Below are 16371 nucleotides of genomic sequence, written 5' to 3'. Positions count from 1 at the left end.
CCTGCTGCAAAATGCAGGACAACGGTCACTCCCATGAGCCTGGGTGGCTGTCTGGGCTGCAAGCTGAACCAGCTGCTCTTCCAGTCAACAACGCCATTTTTACTAAAAAGAATGGCTGAGACAGGCCATGCTTATTCAGACTTGTACCTGGTAGATTTTCTCTCCAACAAACGAAATGAGCCCCTCACTGAAACACCGTAATAAAAATCAAGCTTTTGGGCAAAAATTAGAATCGGGAAAATCGGTGTCCTCCACCATGAGCCTGCCAGCTTCACATGCCTTAAAGACTTTTCTGATGAGATGGGTAGTGACGGCAGCAAAAGGGACCTTTTGAAATCGTATGATTAACCGTGTCAACATTTGGAAGATGTGTGTAACTCACAACCAGATTTTCTAAGTGAATAATGCATAATGATACAAAATCCTGCATGAGTAAGAGATCCACCAAAAACGCAAGACAGCCCAAAAGATTTTCACGTTGAACAGAGCATGAAAAGCTCACCGGAGGCCATCTAACTCCACATCGCATCTGTGTCATCTGCAGCTGGGACTAGTGTCAAGGACCTTGAGGTGGGGAGACGATCCAGGTGGGCCTGATGTGGTCACAAGGGTCCTTCAAGGGAGGGGCAGGAGGGGTCAGAGAAAGGACCCGGTGACCAGAGGAGCAGAGATGTGACGATGGAGGAAGGGGCTATGAGAGGAATGCGGGTGGTCTCTAGAAGCTGGAAAAGGTGAGGGAGTGGGTCCCCCCCGCCGGAGCCTCGGAAGGAACCAGCCCTGCCCACACCGTGACGCTAGCCCACTGAGGCTGACTTCGGACTTCTGGCCTCCAGAAGCAGAAGAGAATAAAGCCGGGTTGTTTCAAACCACCCAGTCTGTGGTAATTTGTTACAGAAACCACAGAAACTCACACAGATGTCCACAGCCTGGAAGCAGACGAGGCCTGCCCGATACCCAGCTGGAGAGCCACCTGCCCAGGAGGGCTTCTGGGTGGCTCCCAGGGGTCCAGCCCTCGGGCCCACACAGCCCTGTGCTTCCAGCGTGCACTTGCCACCTGCCCCATACTGATCTGCCCACTGGCCAACTGCTCACAGGAGTTGGCCACAGGCTCACAGGAGTTTACTTTCCCGTGTCCTTGGTACCTGGCTCACCATCAAAACTCAAAAAATATTCACAAAATCAAATGGAAGTTTCAATAAAGTTGACTCCCAAGCATTTTTTTTTTCAGGGAAATGTTGTTTTCCTATTGACTTTCAGTATAAAACTGGAACGTTTATTCATACAAAGTGAGCGCCACAATGGACTGAGATGGCATCTCTACAGAGGATGTCCTTCCTGCCCTGGGAGCAGTGGCAAAGCCCGCGCCCTGAGACACCTGGAAGGAGCGGCGCCCACTGTGCACTCCGCCCCTCGGCAGCATTTCCCCAGCCCCAGGGCTGTGCCTCCTTTGTGAGTGGCTCCAGACTTTGCTCACTTGCCCCAGATTCCTGGCCCAGTACCTGCCACCCCTTCCCTGGACGGCTGCAGGACCCAAAGCGGCCCTTGGCCAGCAGAGGCGGCTGAAGGCCACTCATGGTCTGGTCCACCCTGCCAGGAAAACACATCAATGGGATGATTCCCTGCTGCACCCGTAAGACACACCCTGGGAAGGATCTCTTCTGAAAGGCACTGCCACCCAAAATCAAACCCCTGAGCTGGGCAGGTGGAGGCAGCCAGCAACAGTCCACATGGGCAATGGAGGAAGAGGTGACACCTGAGACAGGCTCCTGGGAGTGGGAGCCCAGGCAGCCACAGGGGCTGTGACACACAGAGCTCTTCCTGCCCCCAGCCCTCCCTCCTCTCCAGCTCCACTCTGCCCTCGCCTCAGCGCCCCCAGACACCACGCCCTCTCTGTTCCCCTCTGGAGGGACACACACACCCATGGTAACTCCTACTCGTCCTTCAGGAGTCAGAGCAAATGCCACCCCCTTGGGGTGAGCGCCTCATCCCCCCCGGCTCCTCCCCCACAGGATCCTGTCACAGAAGTGCCACCACACTCCACCACACTCCACCAGGCAGGTGGTCACTGCTGTCCTGCCAGACTGTGAGCTATGCCAGGTTAGGACCGTCCTCAGTGGAAATCTTTTTAGTGATTAGGTAAGTCATTAATCACGCTGTGCAGGAATTAAGAGTGTTGTGAAGGAAGGGCAGATGGGCCTGTGGGGCTAGATGAACAAAAAAGAGAAAACTGAGAGGGTTCCACGCTTTGAGCCCAAGAAAAGAGTTCAATGGACTCTCCAGGGGTAAAAACATCAAGAAAATCTAAGAGCTTTTATTGAGCCCCTATTGTGAACCAGGCATCTGCATTTTTATATTTATTATTCCAACAGCTCTATAAGTTAAGTACATTATCCCCATCTAAAGATGAGGAAAGTGAGACTCAAAGAGGGTAAGTAGCCAGTACAAAGTCACACAGCCAGTTGTGACTACCCTCAAAGCCATTACAACCACACCTGCCCCTGTGTCGCACCGAGGCCAGGAGAAGCAGAGGGAGAAGAGGCCCCAGAAGGTACAGTGAGAGCCCTGGCCAAGGCCCCAGGCTAATCCTCGCTCTCCTCTCTGACTTGTGGAAAATCTCTTGCCCTCCCTGCATCTGTTTCCCATCCACAAAACGAAGGGGCGGTGAAGCTTCCTTGAGGTGTGTGCTGCTGCAGACCTGTTCAACGAAGATGCACCAAGCACCTGCTCTGTGCCAGCACGTGCGGTGGGGAAGACTGTCAAATGCCCCATCTTCCAAGAATCTAAGAATCCAGCTTTATTAGTATAAATCTTGGATGGAACTGAAGCTCTAAATACCCAATTTAGAGTGCTGTAGTCTTATTTACTGCAAGAATAAATTCTTGTCAGTGGCATAAAAAAAGAGAAAGGCAAAAGGGCAAGGGTGAGCAGCACAGAGGCGAGAGGCGGAATCCAGGCTCTTCCTGGGGGCAGACAGGGTGGAGTAGGGAAGAGGAGGGAACCAGGGAGCTGAAGAGGTGAGCTGGGCTGACGTCTCACAAATGAGGCTGGCCCGAGGACTGCCAGGTACAGGGACGCTTCCCTCCCAGAAGTGAACAAGATGTGGAACACCTGAGACCCGAAAGCTTTGGGCAGCTGTTTTGGGAGTAAGTGGAATTCCCTTATTCAAGGACTATTGTGAGTACCTACCAGGTGCCAGGCCCTGGAAAAACCATCTTGCACTCAGCAGACAAGCTCCCTGCCCTCATGGAATGTATCTGGAGGGACGTAGAAGGAGGGGATACAAATTAGCACACAAAAACCCATGGTTGTGAGCCAGGAAAACAAAACAACGGAGAGGAGTGGAGGGGGCAGTGACCTGTGATGGAGATCTGGGTTAGAAGCAGGCCCACCATCTGCAGTCATCTGAAATACTCCTTTCCAACCACACAAGCATGAGGCTGGACTTCTCGGTGTACTTCATCCAAAACGACACACAGCCACAGGCCGCAAAGAGATGCGCAAAGGTGGGGCCTCTGAGTCTGAAGGAGCGGGCAGAAGAGCAAGCACTCAGGCCTCAGGAAGGACCCAGGTGAGGTGGGGCAGCAGAGGTGAAGACGGGAGCGGCTACAGGGGCAGCCCGAGGCAGGTAGCGGGGCAGAGCCTCCTGCAAGGGCCTGGGAGTCTCAAAATTTCCACTGGACAGCAGTGCTGGGATGGGCCAGCAGGGGACACACACACAGATGAGGACAGGCATCCAGCCCAGGGACACGCACTTAGGCAGGGACAGACACCCAGCAGGGGACAGATTCAGCCCGAGGACAGGCATCCACCTAGGGACAGGCATCCAGCAGGGGACAGACACCCAGCCCCGGGAACAGGCAGTTGGGGACAGCAAAGGTCCCCGGCAAGTGTGGCGGGGACGCAGAGTCAGGGAAAGCCAACGTCAGGGTCCCAGCAAAGCCCAGGCCATCCGCACCGAGCTGTCCTTAAACTAAGGGGCCGCAGAGGGGCGCTGGGTCATGGGGCAGAGGGCGGAGGCTGGGCCCCCAGGAGTCCCAGACGCCCAACAGACCCCGGCGGCCCGGGCCGCACCAAGTGTCAGGGCGGGGGTGCGGGTGAGACTGAGGCGGGCCCAGCCCCGCGCCCCGCCCGGCCGCCGCGCCCCGCGGGCACCGGGTCCCCAAGGAGAGAAGTAAGGAGCACGCCCACCCCGGACCGACGGCACGGCCGGCTCCGCGGCCCCCAGCTTCTCTCGCGTCCCAGCCTCCCCCGCGGCGCCGCCACCATGGTTTCGCCCACCGCGGGCGCCGTTACCTAGGAGACGGGCCCGCCGCGGCCGCGCCTGGGCGACGAAGCCCACGCTTCTGAGGAAGTGCCCCCACGACGGAACCAGAGCCCCGGAGAAGGGCCGCGGCCGCCCGGAGCCGCAGGCCTGCAACCCGAGAACCGGCCGCAGAACGTCCAGTCCTCTGCCACCCGCAGGAGGAGCCTCGGAAGGCTGCGCGCCGCGCGCTCGGGCCGAGGACCCGCCCCGCGTCGCCGTCGTCGGCAGGGCCGCAGGACCAATCAGAGCCCAAGTCAAGAGCTCCGCTACGGCAGCTCCAGCCAATCGGCGAGGCGGCGGGCCCGTCCTGATTTGCATGGCCGGCGATCCGTCACCCAATAGGAATGTGACTGGCGTGACGAGCAGCCAATGAGAAGCTGGAGGAGGCGTGGCCCCGGGCGTCCCACGAGGTGAAGATGCTGCGGGCGGAACCTGGCGGAGCGTGCGGGATTCGGGGGCGCTAAAGTCGCAGGGGCAGGGCGGGAAGGAAGATCCGGAGCAGGAACAGGATCCGGAGCTGGAGCCCCCAGGTGAGTGCTGGGGGAGACCCCCGCGGACTGCACTGTCCGCGGCCGTGCTCCGGGAGAGCGGCGGCGGGCACCCGAGAGGCCCGCGCTGATTCTCCATCTCCTTTTCGCCAGCGCGTCCCCGCGCCCGCCTCCGTCCTCGCTTCTCCAGCAAGCTCACCTCCTTCTGCATCGTCTCCCTTCCCCCATCTCGCCCTCCCCAGCCCGTCCTATCTGCCGTCCCGCCCGACCTTTCAGCTCTCATCCCCGACCCCTGCCCCAAACTTCATCCCTCCCCTGGTCCCAGTGCATCGCTTCCCGATCTCTGCCCCCTCCCGGTTCATCCTCGCCTCCCCTGTCCCTATCTCGCTCCGCTTCCCCTCTCTCGACCTCTGAGCAGCCCCATTCGAGCGCTCCGGGTGGTAGTCCTCCCCATCTCATCTTTCCTCTTTGTTGCTCCTGCAGGCTCATCCTGCCTCTCCTTCTTGGTCCCTGTCCCCATCCTCCCACTCGTTCTGCTCCTAGTCCCTCCGATCTCTCCCCGTGGGCACTCTCTCCACCTTGCCCTGCTCCCCAGGACCTTGGCACTCCCTTCCTGCACCAGTTCCTCTGGCTACTTACACCCCTACCTGCCCCTACCCCTTGTTCGGCCTCTCGCTCCCCACCTCCCTACCTGCTGCTGCTCCCGCAGGACGCAGAGACTCAGCAGCTGCACCGCTCCCTGCTGCAGTAGCAGCTGCCAGTGTACCTGCCCACCTTCCCGCTCTCCCATCCAGGCGCACCCTGGCTCTGCTCCTCCTGGCATTTGTCTTGGGGGCTCTTCTGGGGGCTGTGCTTTGCCTAGAGTTTCCAGATGGGAAGCCCCTTAGCACCCTTTCCTGCCTTCCTCCCTGGCCACCATCTCCCTCCCCACCCCACCCCCACTTTCCTGCTCAGCCTCACTTTGTGATTCAGCATTTTTGGGTTTGTAACTTTCTTTGCTTTCTGGCGTGATAGGGACCTGGCTGTGGGGCTGAAGGCAGGGGGTCTTGACCCTGCGAGATCACCTTAGGAAACAGACCTGAGCTGCCTGGTGGAGGCAGGAGTGGGGAGCAAGGGACCCACCAGTGGGGGCTGTCTTTTCCTGCCTCTCATTTGTCTGCCCTGTATTGAACTGCATCCAAAGGGAGATGACATAAGTAATAGCTCTTGGGGAAATGGGCTATTAGCATTTATGGAAATTAATACATCCACATCCGAGGAACAAGAACACCAAGTTCAGGCCACAGCTGTCCCACTGTCTGTCGTTTCAGGATTTCTTCTTTCCCTGCAATTTCTCCTCCCCCTCAAAAATACCATCCCCCTTCCAATGCCAAGAGCAAGCTCCTGCTCTGCTAAGGAAGCTGCATTCAGGCCCCACATTGCAGGGTTTGGGGACCTGTGTGTGGAGAGTCGCATCTGCCCTCCCAGTTCTTGCTTGGCAAGCGTATCCACCTGCAGAGCCCAGGCTTGTGTGCAGCTCCTGGGCTCCTGTCCCTGTGCCCGCGCAGTGTGGGGCCCAAGAGGGCATTGGCTCCGCAGGTCCCATCTCGGGAACTCTCTCCAAGTCCACACCCCACTTCAATGGCACAGACTGTGTTTGGGCTGCAGTGTATTCCAGTCTCTAAAGCAGCCTGCCGGAGGCTTCCTGTACAAAACCGAGCTCCAGTTCCTTGTGTCTCTCTGCTCTGCCCATCGACAGACTCTGTGGGCACGCCCAGGGACTGAGCCAGGCCATGGTGGGCAGGGAGGGTCATGAAAAGTGTGAAACCTGGGTCATGTGCTCCATAGCCTTTTGGGTGTGGATGTGGAGCCTGGATGGGAAGAAGTAGGCACAAAAGCGATTGCACACAGCAGGTGTGCCAAGACGGGATGCCACTGCTTGCCTGGGGAGGGTTCTGGGCCGTGGGCACTGGGAATAGGAGGTGGAGCGAGCCCTGAGGGCGGGGCAGCTGTGGAGGCTTCACACTGTGGGGCTGCTTTCTTTCCTTTCCTTTTTTCAATGATCTTCTAAACCCCAAATGATTCAGGAGGAAATGAGTGGCACAGAGTTTTGATTTGGCAGTTTCCAGCAGGGGCTGGAAGGAGAGCTACCACTAGACTTTCCTGTTTGTTGGTGCTGGGCCCCTGGCAACTGGGCAGCACAGTGTGTGGCGAAGAAAGGCCTCCTCCACTGTTCGAACCCCCGAGAACATGTTTTGTTTCCAGGGACTCCGGCTGGAAGCAGCATGTATCTCGTCCTTGACTGAATTTTCAGTGACCTTCACGTCACCAAAGGTCCCAGAGCCAGAGCAGTTTCCTGGAGTCCCTGAATAATGGGGCAGCACAGTGGCAGCTGTGGGTAGCATTTGGGAGGGACCGTCTGTGAAGGTGTCCAGGGCCCAAGACCCCAGGCCTCTCTGCATCCCCTCTCTCAGCAGCTAGGAGGTCCCCCCTCATGGAGGCGAAGCTCACTAGAGCTGAGAGGGTCTTGGCCACCTTCTCCCTCAGAGGAGTGAATGGAAGCCAGAAGCAGAGACTTCTCCAAGGTCACTCAGAGGCAGGGGCACAGCCGGCTTAGACCCCCTCACTTCCTGCCAACTTGCGCCCAGGACTCCCAGTTAGAGGAAGCCAACACTGCATGGATGTGCCTGACCACCAGCTTTGGCCGCCCTTCGGGCAGGCCGCTCAGGAGGTGTTGGTGACTTGCATGGAGGAAACCAGGCCCTGGGGTGTGTCTCAGTCACTGGGGGCTGTTGGGAGCAGGAGACACCACCAACCACAGAGAATTCTCAGTGATACCATCCTGCCCAGCCTGGCAGGACCCCAGAGCAAAGGCACTGTGGTTTCAAAGGTATCATCAAAGAGATGGCAAGTAGTTAGATGGGAGGCCAGGGGCTGGGCCAATGGGTGAGATGAAAAGGAAGAAGAGTTCTGCCCACGTTGGAACTGCTCTTTCAACCTGGCTGCGCCATGGGTCCTTGTAAATAACCCTTGGAGGTAGGCCGGTTAGTTTGGATGGGGAAACTGAGGCACAGAGCAGTGGCAAGACTGACTCGGCCTCCCATCTCATGAGGAGAACTTGATTCTTTTCCTGCTTTGCCAGGACTCTGAGGCGGGTGCCTGCTCCCTGTCGCACGGAGCTCCAGCAGCTGCCTCAGCCCCACAGATGCATCTCCTTAGGCTCGCAGAGGGGTCCAGGTTCAATCCCAGCTCCCGGGGGACATGGAAACCCACCTTTTTCATGAATGGGCAGCCCAGCACGCTCATTCCTCCATCCGCTGCATGCCCCCCTTTCTTTGGGGGCACTCTGTGAGGGGATGTGGTTCTTGGCTCAGCCAGTGTGAAAGAGAAAAGGGAATAAGGCCTCCCTGGGAGAGAGCAGGCACTGGGTGGGGTGGGAATGTTACCCACCTGGTCATCCTGTCACTGTGGGCGTGGCTCCAGGCTCTCCATTAGGCCTGGCCTTGGCAGGACAAGCGTCTCCCTCTAGGCCTTATCCCTTGCCGCATCCCACGGGGCTCAGCCAAGTGCTGGCCTTCCCTGCCCTCTATACCGTGGGATGAGCCCCCAGCCTAAGGCTGTCTTGTGCCCTCACACCCAGCTTTCTAACCCATAGCCCTGCAGGACGGGGTCTCAAGAGGCCTCTCCCTGCTGGTTAACCCCTGGGCTGTGGGCGCATGCCTGCCTGCAAGGTTGTGTGTCCCTCCTCCCAGAGCCATCCCCCTCGAACGCCCGTGTTGCCTGCATCCCTGGCACCCACCTTCCTTGAGCTTCCTCCTTGCAGGCAGCCGTCTTCTCTCTCACTCCAGCGCACAGGCGCTTGCAGAATTGACTCTCAATGCCATGCAGGGTGCGGATAAAATGGGACTGGGAAAGGGAAAAAGCGGAGAGGGAGTGAGGTCCAGCTCCCTCAGCTTCACACTGTACTGCGGACCCAGCTAAGAGGGTTTTCCCCACGATGATCTGGAGCCCTGGTGGGGGTTTTTCCCCCCAACTTGATCTGGATCTTGAGCCCCTTTAGGGGTTTTCCCCACTAACTTGATCTTGATCTTGAGCCCTGGCTGCTGAGCGGTTGAGATCCGTCATCCAACTCAACGACTCAACGGCTGAAAGCCCAGCGTGTGTTTCTCCTTCTCAGATCTCCACACCAGATCCCGTTCCTCATTGGGCTGGTTTCCCCAGTGAGTGAGCAACTTCTTGGGTCCCATAGACGGGCGAGTCTTGTCCACAGGACCCTCTGTCACCAGTCCTGGCCAGTTCGCACCTTCTCAGCCACTTGGCTCCACTCTTGGATCTCCTTTTTTCTGGGTTGGTGAAATGAGGCGATGTGGGGAGAACCATGGGGACGGTCCCTGGCACACAGCAGGCACTCAGTGATGTCAGCTACCTTCTTCTACTTCTAATCATAGACTGAGCCCAAACCATTGCCCTAACTTGAGCCCAGGTGGCCCCCAGGAAAGCTCGGGCAGAGTGACTCAGGTCCCCTTCTGAGTCATTTCATGAGCCCAGCCGGGGCTCCTCAGAAGGGGCTGCCTGCTCCTGGGGCACAGCCTGGGAGAGCCCAGCTTCATGGAGGATGGGGTTGGGGGAGGGCCTATTGCCATCAGTCTGCAGGGAGGAGCCTCCTGTGAATGGAAGGATGCACCTCGCCCTATCCCCCTTACCCCAGGCCTCCTGCAGGGCCAGGCAAGCCTGCCAGGTGCCCGTCTGCACGCCTGCCCACCCGCCTAGCAGCCCGTGGGCACTGAGGGGCTGCAGAGTCACACTCTGAGCACACCCAGCCCCCTTCGCCATGACGTGTTTTTACGTTCCATCCCTCAGCGGCTTTATGATCTTTCAGAGAGAACTGCGACCCTGATGTCCGCAAGCTGTCAACTGCAGCCCAGGACAGAAGGATCTAGAATTCTGCCTGGGAGTCTTGCCATCCTGAACACTCCGTGGTGGCAGGGCCTCTCTGGAAAAGGTGCACTTCCCACCCCTTCTAGATAGAGGAGAGTCAGAAATAACTAGAACCTGTGGACAAGGAGATTCTGATGAATCCATGCATTAAAAAATAAATCAGAATTTAAATACTGTTTAAAGCCTATAAATACCAATGATGGGTAAAGGCCTTTGCAGGAGACTTTTGAAGGGCCAAAAATGAGCAAGACACCACCTCTACATCTAAGGGCCAGGATCCAGCCAAGGGATGCAGTAGCCACACACCAGGACCGTTCAGAGAAGCCTCTGCTGATGGAGGAGAGATTGGGGGAGGTGGGGAGGCATTTGACCCAGACCTTCAAAGACGGCTGGGTTGTGATAGGAAAGCTGGGAAAGGACCGTCTGGGAGAGGGACCTCCACAGGCAAGACCCCAGAGGGAGGGCTGGGCCAGTTGCATAGTGGCTGAGACCCAGGGGGAGGACAGGCGGGATGTAAATATGGGAATCGTTGAGGGTGAACAGGAACAGGTGTCTGGGAGACCAGACTTTGGACCCCTGGGGGCTTTGGAGCAGGGCAGTGATGTGTCTGGGCAGAGATGGAGGAAGCGGAACATGCCCATGGCAGGGGGCGAGGACTGGCAGGTGATAGCAGGGGACACAGTGTGCGCGTCCTGAGAGCAGGAACTATTGTCTGTGTTGTTTGCTGTAGCCCCAGCATCTCGCAGAGTGAGACCCCGTAAATGTGTCTTGAGCGGTGAATAGAACAAATAGAAAGGAGGGCATTGAGGCAAAGCTGCTGGGAAGCTGGATGGCGACAGGCTGTGGGAGGTAAGAAGAGAGTCCAGGAACCCCAGGCTTTGTGGCCGGGTCCATGCAGGCTGAGCCAGGAAGCACCACACCAGGCCTGCCTCATTGGGTCAGAAGTCCATACCTGGGCCAGTCATGCCTACAGGCATTGAGAGGGTAGGCCTGGGGTTTAAATGAGAGGTGATTGCCAACCACCCCCAGTACCAGCCCTGACAGCAGACAAGGGTCACCGAGGAGCTAGTACCGAGAATGAAGGGGACAGAAAACAGAGCTGGGGAGCAGCCATGAGTGCAGGATTTCAGAGGGAAGATGACAGTCAAGACAGACAGGAGGAAACCCTGGATCATCCTGGAGCCCAGGAGGAGAGGGAAATAGAGGATGAGGGTTGGAGTGCCTGCGTGAGGGGGCCCCTCTGTGTGGGGAGGCAGTCTCTGCTGAGAGGGGAGGCAAAGCCGGGCTCCAGGAGTGGCGGGGCAGCAGAGCCACCCTCACAGTAACAGGTACACGGGCCCTGTTCTAGGTCAGCTCCTCCCTGTCCACGGGCAAGTAGCTGCCATTGTTCCCATTTACTGGTGCAGAAACAGGCGCTGGAAGGCGAGGTGACTGTCCTCAGGTCAGAGTTCGAGGAGGAGCCAGGACCTGAGCCCAGGCTGTTTGGTGCCAAAGCCCTCTCTCTTACCCTCTGCACTCTGCTGTCTAAATGGCTCTGGAGAAACCTGATGGTGAGAGAATGGAGGTGAGGGGAGCTGTGTGCTCGAGGGGTCAGCAGGTTGGAGGGAAGAAAAGTCACTTTTCTGGTTAACTGAGTCCATGGCAGCATCCGCTTGTGTCTGTCCTTTTGTGGACGATTTCCTTGTTTGTGATTGTTTCCTGCCCTAATGGGGACGTTTCTGGGGACACCTGTGAACTGCAGGGTCAGGGTTCACCCTTCCAGCTTCACTGTGGCTCTGCATGTAGTGTAGCTGCAGAGAGTGCGGGCCGGTCGCGGTTCCAAGCGCAGCCTTCTGCAGGCACCAGTCCTGGTTCCGGGCGCCGCCTTCCGCAGCCACGGGTCAGGTCCGAGCTGCACATAGAGAAATGCTTCCCGGCTTTCAGTTTATCCGTGAACTTTCCGTTTCCACTTCTTAAAGCGGCACACAAGGAAACACACTTTGATGGTCAGAAGCTCTCGTGGGAAGGGCTTCACCGGGCTTTCTTCAGTTCTCGAATATACGAAGCCCGCATTCTACCCAAATGACCTGCTATGCTTTCGTCAGCTTTGAATCTCAAGTCATGCTTTTTTCCTGATGTGTGGTGACATGCTGTTGTTGGGAGGGTCCCAGCTCCTTGGAATGAGGTTTGGGTGGGGGTGCCAGTGGTCCAATGTGGTGTGGAGGACGCAGGAGCTCTGCAGAGGAGCGGCCCTGTCTCACTGGGGACTCGTCCTGTGGCATCTCCCTCCCCTGTCCCAGCAGCTTCCTCACCACTCCTCCCTCACCCCCAACCCCCCCACCACCCTCCTGGGGGTATTGCCTTTCCCTCTCAATGAGGAGAAGCTATTTTTAGTCATAAAGGCCAGGAGGTGTTCAGGTGTCAGGGATGGGAGGCCCAGAGCCATCGCTGTCCTTTTGCTCCTGCAAAGGACACACAATGCCCAGAACAGGAATTACAAATCCCAAAGAAAAATCGCCACCTTTTCACAGGAACACAGGTGCACTTTGACTTCCCAGGAGCAGTGGACACGTCCCTGTTGACACCTGCCCCTAGAAAAGGGAGCCAGGGTGTCTGGGGACACCGGCTGCCCCAGCCAGGACACTACAGAGGCACCAAGGATGCTGCCTCCCTCTGCTCTCTCTTGATCCTGAATGACGGGTTTGGGGAAGGCCCCTGAGGGCATGAGGGGTGGCTGCTCCTGCGAAACGTGGACCCACCATCCTAAAAAAGGACCTGGTCACGTGAGACACGTCGGCCATCCTGGGCCCAATGTTGCAAGTCAAGGGACTGCGTATGCACGCAGGGGACACCATGCTCCTGACCTGGCTTTGTGGAGGTGAGGCCTATGCTCGAATGTCACTCATTCCTTCACTGATGCAAGAAGCAGTGGATGCAGACAAGGATGCTGACCTCAGGCCCTGGGGGAGGAGATGTAGGGTCCAGCGCACAGAGATGCCACTCAGACCACAGTGGAAGTATCTGCAAGCCCAGTGGGCACAACTGGGCAATGTCCATCGTACATGGTCAGGAGAGGAGGAGGCGAGGCTGGAGCCAGGCCTGAAACCAGGTGGGGCTGCATTGGGTGTCAGAGGGAGAAAGGACAGGGTGACCTTCTGGGCTGGGAGAGCTGCGTATGAAAGGTCCAGAGGCAGCATGGGATGTTAGGGGGTCTGCGAGGAGGGGGACGCTAGGCTAGGCAAGGAAGGGTCTGGGGGGCTGCTCATCTTTCGAAGATGCCTCCTGCCTCCTCTGTGGGAGTGAGCTGGGTCATCCATCCAGCATGGAGGGAAGGTAGCTGACTAGGTCCCAAAAGGCCCCCAGCCCTGTCCCGATCCCATGGTTCCCTCAGGGAGCCCTGAGCTGCTGCAGCTGCCATGATCACCCCCATCCCCGAAATACACACATCCATAGAGCCTACGTGCCCGGCTGGGCCCTAGTTCCCTGAGTCACCCAGAGCTGGAAGGTTCTGGCAAAGCCCACCAGGGTGCCATGGGGAGGAATGCGGAGGAGAGGGTTTCTCCCCACCCTCCTGCAGCCTGGTAACCATGGCAACCATGGAGAATTGCTGGAGGCACCCAGCCACCTGCTGGCTGTATGGGTGCCAAGAGCCTGGCTGGGCCCCATGGTGCACCCGTGTGGGTCCCTGCGTAGCAGCCTGTGTGAGCACCTGGTCCCTCTTAAACCTTATGCCTCGTGAGTACGGGATATGTCTGTCCCATAACTTCTGTACCCTAGTTCAGCCATCAGGCTGGCACATGTTCTCAGCAACCATCAGAAATGATGGACTCTGCCAGAAGGCAGAGCTGGGTAGGAAATGGCACATGTAGGGCCCTCCACCAAATCAGAGCTGCCCTCTGCAGAGCTGGGAAGGGGTATGGGACCCTGGCCCCCAGACTGGGTGGCTGCCACCTGACTCAGGATGATCAGAGGACAGAACCCTCTGGGCAGAAACCAGACCTGGTGCCAAATCCTCCGTAGGACTGTTCTGTGCATCAGACCCATCGTTGGAGGGATCCACCCTCTTGTGGGGGTGCTCCCGTGTCCCCCAACCAGGCCTCCCCCTTCCTAAGCCAGACAACATGTACTCTGTCCTTTGGGGAAGCCCTCATTTCCCCATAGCTGTTGGTGAATTTTGTTGGTGCTCAGGGCAGGACCCCATGAAAAACAAAAGGCATTACCCCGCCTTGGGCCACAGGGCACTCACCTGACCAGGCTGACTTCAGACTCCAAAGTGCCCATGGTCCTTTGAGGTCAGCCCACTCAAGGGTTCGACGGCTGACCTCACCCCCAACTTCCTCGGGACATTGATGTCCAGAGCTCAGCGCTATGGAGAGAAGTAAATGCCACAGTCCTGATGAATCCAGAAGTTCTTATGAAGCTTGACTCAGAGAATGATGTCATACCACTGGCCCTGGCGCTGCCCTTGGCCAGGGCTGCTCTCCCACCTCCCCTCCTGAGGTCCCACTCATCCGCCCTGGGAACCGCTAGAGGCCCCACTTGGAGGAGCTGACCTGCACCCCCGTCCTCATGAGCTTTGGGTCCTTAAGCTGAAACTGTGGGACTAAGCCTGGGCTCACTGGGGGCAGGCAAAGGCTTTCCCCGTCACGGGCTCCCTGAGTTCACCTCCCCCAGGCTGGCCACCCCACTGACACAACCTCCCCAAAGTGCCTTACCCCCCAGGCCACAATCCTGCCACACCCTGAATAACAGGGAAAGCAGAGCAGCCCTGGCCTCCGTGACCTGGCACCTGGCCAGAAAGTGCAGCAGGTGGGGACGTAGCCTGCCACTGAGTCAAAGCCAGGTGCATCAAGCCTGCATGCCGGGGCAGCTGTGGTCCTGGGGCTGGCATCGTAGGCTGATAACCATAGGCTCCCAGCCGCCTGCCATCTGGAAGGATGGGCTCCGTCCTACAGCACCTCAACCTCCCCAAATAGACTGCACGTCTAGTGCCCAGCAGCCGGGATGCTGCTCGTGTTTTTACAACAGAGCCACTTAATTATGCAGAGATAATTCCTTCTAACTGCAGCAGCCGTCCCAGGGCATCCAGATTGAGTGGTCCCAGGTGGCAGGCAAAGAAGGTCATGGTCCCATGAGCAGATTTCCAGGAGAGCTGGGGGCCTCCAGGGGAAGGCTGGACAGCTGAAGCCTTTGCCCTGCTGCGGGAAGGAGCAGGTGCTTCGTTTGATGCTGGGAGATGATGATCATGGTGATGGTGAGGATGAGGATGATGACAGTAGTGACGATGGTGGTAAAGGTGATGATGGTGATGATGGCCATGGTGATGATGGTGGTGATGAAAGAGGTGGTGGTGGTGATGGTGATTGTGATGGTGATTGCTGTCACTGTCATTATTTGTATCAGCAGCTGCCATTTGTTGCAGATCTGCTCTTTGTCAGGCCCTGCTGAAACCTTGCTTGCATTTACTCTTAATCCTCCAGCCACCCCACATCTAGGTACCATGATAATCTGTGCTTCATGGGTGAAAACTGGTGCTGTGCCTTACTTCGGGTCATGCCGCTACCAGTGGACAGAGCTAGGATATGACCCTACGCCCCGGACCACCTCATTAACAGGGGATGCTCACCCTTGGCCTTGCTCCTGGGCCAGGGCCACCACGATGCCTAGTAAGGGGAACCCCTTGAAGGCGCATCCCGGCTCCCAGCTGGCTTCCCTGCTCCAGCTCCCTTTGCTGCAAGTGAAGCTGACAGAGCCTCCTGTGGGATTCCTCATGCTGCCCCTGGAGCCTCTCTTTCCCTGCCTCACGACACAGGCCCTCCTCGCCAGGAGGTCACTGAGACTGCGGCAGGGGCAGTGTGGTCAGGAGGAGGGACCCCTCCCCACTCACCTATACACTTCCCCCTCTGCCAGCAGAGTCATGAGTGCTCTCTGCTGTCCCTACTCGACATTACAGCACAAGCACTTTCCTAGAGGGACAGTCACCATGAGTGACCACAGCCTATCCTATTGCTTTCCCATCAAATATTATTTCCTTAGGGATTTAGCGTCTTTTGACTCTTCCCAATAAGACTGTAGTCTTATTGTGCATCTGCGTTTGTTTCCTCTCTTGAATGGTTAGGATACATTTATATAAGCAGGATTTCTGGATCCGAGGCTATGGACCTGTCTTGCCCAGGTACCTTCCCAGAAGATCGTACCTCGTGCCCCAGAAGCAGCAACATCTCAACAAAGTAGCTTCATCTCAACCTTACCAGCAATGAGTATTTTTTCTGTTATTTATACGGTTGCAAGGGCACGGGGCCTGATGGCTTTCTTGTGCATATCTTTTAATTCGGCAGAGCCTTTCATGAGTTAGGTGGAGTAAAGCTGGCTTTCAAATTGCTGGTGTAGTGCTCCACAGGCAAGATATTAATCTTTCATGCCTCCCTCACGTGGTGCGAGGACCGTAATCCTCTTTGAAACCATTTGTTATTTATTCTTACAGTCCCCTGGAGAGCAGGGAGAGCCCAGGAGCCTGTGCACAGATGCTCTGCGGGGAGAGCTGCAGAAATTTCCTGCAAACTCCCCCTCCCTCCCGAGGTGAGGAACTGAGCCAGGTCTGGGGCGGCAGGGGGCAGGGGTCCAGGCCCCCAGCAAAGAGAAGGCCATTTCTGTGCTTCCCACACAACCTGCTAAGGTTAGAGG

At 57.4% G+C, this 16371-nt stretch overlaps 2 protein-coding genes across 33 annotated transcripts in view; one reads left to right on the top strand and one right to left on the bottom strand.

Moving 5' to 3' along the window:
* The window catches only part of NPHP4 (nephrocystin 4), a 129080-nt gene extending 124131 nt beyond the window's left edge, over positions 1-4949 (bottom strand). For 6 of the 26 annotated variants that reach the window (XM_070611043.1, XM_070611035.1, XM_070611042.1 and 3 more), the window contains exons 1-2: positions 4294-4433; positions 3187-3254 (exon numbers count right to left, since the gene is read on the bottom strand). Coding sequence is in view for 4 of the 26 variants with exons in the window: in XM_070611030.1 (XP_070467131.1) it covers positions 4294-4930 (637 nt within the window). In the remaining 22 variants the exon portion in view is untranslated. Of the gene's footprint in view, positions 1-3186; positions 3255-3355; positions 3519-3955; positions 4073-4293 lie in introns of those variants that run through there. The other 20 variants (XM_070611049.1, XM_070611056.1, XM_070611045.1 and 17 more) reach the window with 12 other exon arrangements.
* Positions 4693-16371, top strand: part of KCNAB2 (potassium voltage-gated channel subfamily A regulatory beta subunit 2) — a 91093-nt gene continuing 79414 nt past the window's right edge. For 4 of the 7 annotated variants that reach the window (XM_070611084.1, XM_070611076.1, XM_070611079.1 and 1 more), the window contains exon 1: positions 4693-4833. The gene's annotated coding sequence lies outside the window, so the exon portion shown is untranslated. The remainder of the gene's footprint in view (positions 4834-16371) is intronic. The other 3 variants (XM_070611087.1, XM_070611088.1, XM_070611081.1) reach the window with 3 other exon arrangements.

Source organism: Equus przewalskii, chromosome 2, assembly GCF_037783145.1.
Source record: "Equus przewalskii isolate Varuska chromosome 2, EquPr2, whole genome shotgun sequence".
In the NCBI taxonomy this organism is placed as follows: domain Eukaryota; kingdom Metazoa; phylum Chordata; class Mammalia; order Perissodactyla; family Equidae; genus Equus; species Equus przewalskii.
The sequence above is the reverse complement of the archived record's forward strand: the minus strand, read 5'-3'. Positions and strand labels throughout refer to the sequence as shown.